Raw genomic sequence first — 6,089 nt, 5'->3', positions numbered from 1 at the left:
GTGCCACTGAAGAAGCTTCCTTCTGCTGCGCAATTAGTGGAGGTCTTCGCAAAAGAGGTATTCCGGCTTCATGGCATACCCATCGATATTGTCTCTGACAGGGGCCCTCAGTTCATCTCATGTTTCTGGAGGGGTTTCTGTACTTTATCTTATCCTTGTCCTTTTCCTCATCCTATCACCCACAGCCAAACAGGGCTGCTAAAAGAGTGAACCAATCACTGGAACTCTATTTACGCTGTTTCGTGAATGAGCATCAGGATAACTGGTCCCGTCTCCTTCCGTGGGCTGGGTTTGACAGGAATACGGCCACCCATGCCTCCACTGACTTGAGTCCTTTCCAGGTGGCTTACAGTGCAACCTAGCGTCCTTCCTGGTGTATTCTCCGACAAGGGAATACCCACTTTGGACGAACACCTAGCCACACTTCGAGAGATGTGAGATCGGGTCCACCTTGTTCTAACACGTGCTGCGGCATCCCAGAAGAAGTTCGCTGATCGCCATAGGGCTGCAGCTCCTGCTTATGTGCCGGGTGACAGGGTATGGAAAGACCTTGATAAAAGTCCGTAGGGACTGAAACATTGATTTTATGTGTTGAATAAAAGCAACAACTTTATATTTTCAATAGACTCCTGAGTGCACTCGTCTTGATTTTGGTAATATACATACATACATACATATACACACACACACACACACACACACACACACTGCAAAAGGGGTCGAGCATGGATGTCATTACAACTATGCCTTATGCCGCCCCCCCTGGAAAAATTCCTGTGGACGCATAGAATCACTAGCAAATCTGATGTTGTGCATTAGTTAAGGTATTTTTTTTCTCTGCTCCTTCATGTAAACAGTTTTCCAATGATTGAAACCATGACTTTTTGTGCCTTTATAACCGAAGCGCCTGCTACTGCTACTTTACAATGAAAGTCTGCCACTTAAAAAAACCTTCTGCAGGATGTTTCTGCTAGTCTATCCATAGGATTTTTAATCCTGATACTTCACTGATAGGTATAGCTGTTTCCTATAATAGTTGGGCGACTTGAGTATCTACCTATGGTAGATATTCCCACTTTATCTAATCTTGTAGATGAAAAAGCTCTTTAAAATGTTTTGAGAAAAACATCATTTTCTCTGGGTTTTTCCATTCTCTATATACCAACTCCAGTAAATTAGGTTGTATAGGAAAACCTTTAACTTTCTTCTCTTGATTGTTCCTTGATGAATCTCTACAGATTCTTCTACAGGAATGCCTTCTTCCTCACTTAAAGCTTTGCTAGAGAGAGAGGAATAAGATGTGTCTGAACATTCTCCAGTAGATGGGAGATCTTTCCCTTTTACGCTTCTTTCTTTCTTTCTTTTCTTACTAGGTTTATCTTGAATAAGTGGAACAGTTGTTCTTGCTGTTTACTTGAATCACTCAAAGGTTTGCACTAGATTATCCTGAAATCAGTGCAGGAAAATTTGCATTTATTGTTGTTTGTTTTTCTACAAATTGAAGAACATTGAAATCTGAAGAACATTGATTATACAATTTCTTTCTGTATCCATCTGGCAACGGCGTAGCACATTCTGAGTAAGAAATGTTTAGACTTGTAAGACACTTTCTTCGGTACAGAAGTTGCCATTTTCTCCTTTTCCAGCTCTTTAGGAGAAGTTGGGCTAGACATCAGAAAATTCAGAGTAAAGTTTGTTAAAATAAAATCATATTTACAAAGAAAAAACAGAAGCTTTTAAAGTAAAGACAGATTTACTGGTGAGATGGTAGACTAACAATGATGTATACCTCAACTGCCTTTAGGGTCTGCACAGCATTTATAGCAAAAATGTTTAAAATTTTGGTGCATATTTAAAGTTGAAAATTGTGCATGTGCAGTAGCGCATTTGGAACGTTGATGGAACACCAAAGGTCTGCTGGGCATGCGTTCCACCTCCGTGCACAGGTGCCCCACTTACATTCCTACTGGTGAGCCACCCGGGAACGACTTTCACTGAAGCCAGAAAGTTCCTTGACAAAAATACTGGCCTGACAAATATACTAAAAAAAGCAAGACCAACTTTGAAAAGTATGTAAAAAGAATTTATGAATTCACTATAAACTTGATCAGATTGCATTTTTGTGCATTTTTCTCAGCTAGGGGAGATTCTGCAGCCTCACCACCCCTTTCTTTACCCTCACGTCTCAATTTCAGACCAATCCACTCATTACAGAAATGGGGCATCATAGTGCAGCAACAGGAAAAAGAAACCTGACACAAGATAGTGATCTGCATGATCACATGATCACATGACTAGACTCCCTTTATTCCCCCCCCCCCACACTCCCCCTGTCATATGTTGCAAGGTGAAAAGATCTGCACATGTAAATTTCTCAGGTGTGCCCAATGCAAATTTCCAGCAAACCAAGGATTGATTGGTTAGATCAGTGTGTGCTCCTGTAGTGGGTGTGGAAAAAAATCATATTTACTTGCTTTTTTCAGCCTGCAGGGTAAGACAACTCTCTCATTCAAAGCTAAAGCTTTCAAATGAGACAACTGTCTCAATGTGATGCATGTCCCTGTGAAAAAGTGAAACTCCAATCAAATCTCTGATGTCTTGCTTGTTTAAGTGTTTCTCCAGAACTATCCTAGAGTATTTTTGATAAAGCTTCAGTAATTTTCATGTTGCTTTTTTGCTTTTGTTTGAGGTTTTTGGTTTTATATTTTTTTTAGCAACTCTGGGTCATCCAGAAGAAGGTATATTTATTGTACCAATAACAAGTTAACATGGTGAAAATCACAATAAAATGAATTTATTTTTTCCAGTTTGCAAACAAATTTCTATGTAAATGCCAAAAGGGTGAAACACCACCAACAAAAAAATTCTTGAAATATTGCATTGACAAGAACTTACCATGGTTGCATGTTTTTGCTTACCTTGCTACATCAATTACATTTATAGAACTCATGTCAATTAGAACATTGAACAACAGTAACAGTAGATCTAGCATCATAAAATCCGAGTAGAAAATCCCTACTGTATAAAGGTTTTACATATAGTACATGGCCCTATGAGAGTATGGGTTAAATTGCTAAGTGGATTTGAAGTCCTGATGTGAGTATATTTAGAAGGAGGAGAACTAGGTGGATTAAACTGTCCAAATTCCAGAAGGAATTAAATTAAATACATAGCTGTGGCACCATGAACTGTTACAAACTGCTTTGTTTTTAGCGATGTTTTATAGGCAGCAAGTTTATAGGTTATTTAGTTAAAGAATTAACTATGTCCCACCCAAACATTTAAAAGGATATACAACGTCAGACACTGAGTAACAGTATGTATGTGTATATATATATATATATATATATATATATATATATACACCCAATATCGTATCATTAGCAGTTTAATGTATAAGCTTGCTGCAATTCACTTGTTTAAATATCCATATATATATATATATATATATGGATATTTAAACAAGTGAATTGCAGCAAGCTTATACATTAAACTGCTAATGATAAGATATTGGGTGTTTAGTGGATAAATACGTTATCTGTATTAGAGGCATTGCTTGACCATGTAACAAGGAAGAAAGCAGCTTGAACACAGTAAAAGATGTAACCTGTGTAACAAAGGACTTTGAAGTTTATTTACAGCAAGTAGTTGTCAAGAGAAGTAATATAGTATTGTGGAGATGGGTTACACAATGCAAGTAGGTTTTATTCTGGCAGGAGATCACAGGGCTTGGGTGGGGGTCTGTTTGATTCCTGTGTTCCAAAGATAACACGGTCAAGGAGCATTTGGTAAATCGATGGATTCTAGTGAATATTTAACCCCCAGTCCCTGCTTCCCTTTTCTCCACCCCTTCAATTTTTTCCTCTCCTCCCCTCATTTAGTCCTAAAGCTATAAACTGGATCTCCAGATCCAGATATTTAGTCACATTAAGTAAGAGATTGTTTGAGGTTCCAACAGAAAGTAAAAGCTTGGTCAATTACAAGGAGAAAAGTCTGCAGAAAAAGATTTTTCTTCCAAAAACTTACCGGAAAACAAAGATCCAGTTACAGACATAAAAGAGGTACTCAGACAGAAGCTGGTATAGAAATCCTAGCAGCTGCTGGAATCAAGAGACTAACAACATTCCACAATATGGTTTCAGTGGGCTTGCAGATGGTAGGCTATGTCTTGTCTATTCTTGGTCTGACTGGTACTGTAATTGCCACAGTCATGCCATCCTGGAAGGTCAGCTCTTACATAGGTGCAAGCATTGTGACAGCTGTGGGCTTTTCCAAGGGACTTTGGATGGAGTGTGCTTCCTTTAGCACAGGCATTACACAATGTGACATTTACAATAGCATGCTGGGGTTAGCAGCTGATACTCAGGCTGCTCAAGCCCTCATGATCACATCATGTGTATTTTCTGTTCTTGCTAGCATGTTCTCAGTGTTTGGCATGAGGTGCACCATTTTTTCTCAAGGATCCCCTGGGAAAGACAAATTGGCTGTGGCAGGAGGGGCTCTCTTCATTCTGGGTGGAATCCTGTCTTTGATTCCCATTTGCTGGAACCTTCACTCCATTCTTCAAGAATTCTACAATCCACTGATTCCTGATGCAGTTAAGTTTGAGATAGGACCTGCACTCTACCTGGGTATCCTTGCATCTATTCTCTCTGTTTTGGGTGGTGCTATTCTCTGTGCCTCCTGCCCACCTAAGGAGGCAGACCATGACTTTTATAGCAAATACCAAGGACGATCGCTGATTGCAGACAAGGGAAAAATATCTACAAGTGTGACCAATGCCTCAAAAAAGGAAACAAATGGTTATAGCCTTACAGGTTATGTGTAAGTGGTTATCGAAAATGAAAATGTTTTTAGTTTCGTCTCATTGCTTAACTCCAAAATCTGAAAAGCCACATGAACAATCTTAAAAACTTTGGTATTCATAAAGTGGGACACACAGGTCACAGGTGAACAATATCATGAGTGGCAACTAATATAACATGGCCTGTATTGTTTTATTATCTGTGATAGATTCAGGCACAGCTGCTGTGTGTCTGTCTAGAAAGGACAATTCTGTAACTGTTCAATAAGTGTTATGGTTAAATAGGGCTGCATTTATTGATAACATTGAATTATTCAACCAACAATGGATTGTGTTGAACTGAGAGTACAGATTAAATTTTAGACTAAATAGTACACTTGAAGAATTTTGTCAAACGCATATTTTTATGTAAATTATTTTCAGTTGGGCTGTCAATTTCTCTCAGTTCACTAAATTATAATGTGCACTTATTCTTACTTTTTTCCCTTGCAATAAAGATCAACATTCAATAGTGTATAATTAGGCTCATGATGCAACAGTGTGATTTATCTTTGTTGATATTACTTTGTGCTACAGACCAATCAATGTTATATAATCATAAAAGTGATCACAGTCTTTGTATAAATAAAACTTTTTTCTTTTCTATAAACCGGTCAACAAGCAAATTAACTAACGAAACTAGCATTATTGTCCAGAAAAACATTATCTTTACCGCTATGCAAATTCTGTGCATGAATAATATTGCAGTAAGCACAGTGTTCTAGTTTTAGAAAATAGGTTTAGGGATCATTATCTAAACTACTACCAGTATAAACTAATTATTTTTATAAAGATTGCCATCTTCCACATTCTAGTTCCATGACACACATACACTGTTTAAAATATACATATTTACACTAACTTATATTTACTGTGTTTGGTGATATGTTTTATGAATGGATTTTGAAATTCTGACTATTAGCATTTGCAATATCTATATAAACTTTGACATTATTGATCCACTGAGACTGTCCTGTGACTAAAACTGAATACGAGCAGCTGCTTACTTTAGGAAGCAATATACATATATACGCAATATAGACAGTTTGATCACCTTTCATTTTATTTTGTGATACAGGACCAGGTACAAGTTGATTCAAGTTACTGCATTAATAAACAATCTGCACAATACAAAACTTTATGTAATGCAAATATCCAAAATATTATGTCCTGCTGTGCAATTCAGAAACCACATGTATGCTATTGCAGTAACTAAAGTTTTTTTCTTCAGTTCAATAACATGACC

General features: G+C 37.6%; 1 protein-coding gene across 1 annotated transcript; it reads left to right on the top strand.

Annotated features, from left to right (window-relative positions):
* Nucleotides 1–3,895: 3,895 nt before the first annotated feature.
* CLDN2 (claudin 2) lies at nucleotides 3,896–5,694 on the top strand. Its single transcript, XM_063431276.1, has one exon. The coding sequence runs from the start codon at nucleotides 4,133–4,135 to the stop codon at nucleotides 4,826–4,828; it is 696 nt and encodes a 231-aa protein (XP_063287346.1). The 5' UTR covers nucleotides 3,896–4,132; the 3' UTR covers nucleotides 4,829–5,694.
* Nucleotides 5,695–6,089: the final 395 nt, after the last annotated feature.

Source organism: Pelobates fuscus, chromosome 9, assembly GCF_036172605.1.
Source record: "Pelobates fuscus isolate aPelFus1 chromosome 9, aPelFus1.pri, whole genome shotgun sequence".
In the NCBI taxonomy this organism is placed as follows: domain Eukaryota; kingdom Metazoa; phylum Chordata; class Amphibia; order Anura; family Pelobatidae; genus Pelobates; species Pelobates fuscus.
Note: the sequence above shows the minus strand (reverse complement) of the source record. Positions and strands in the feature narration are given on the sequence as shown.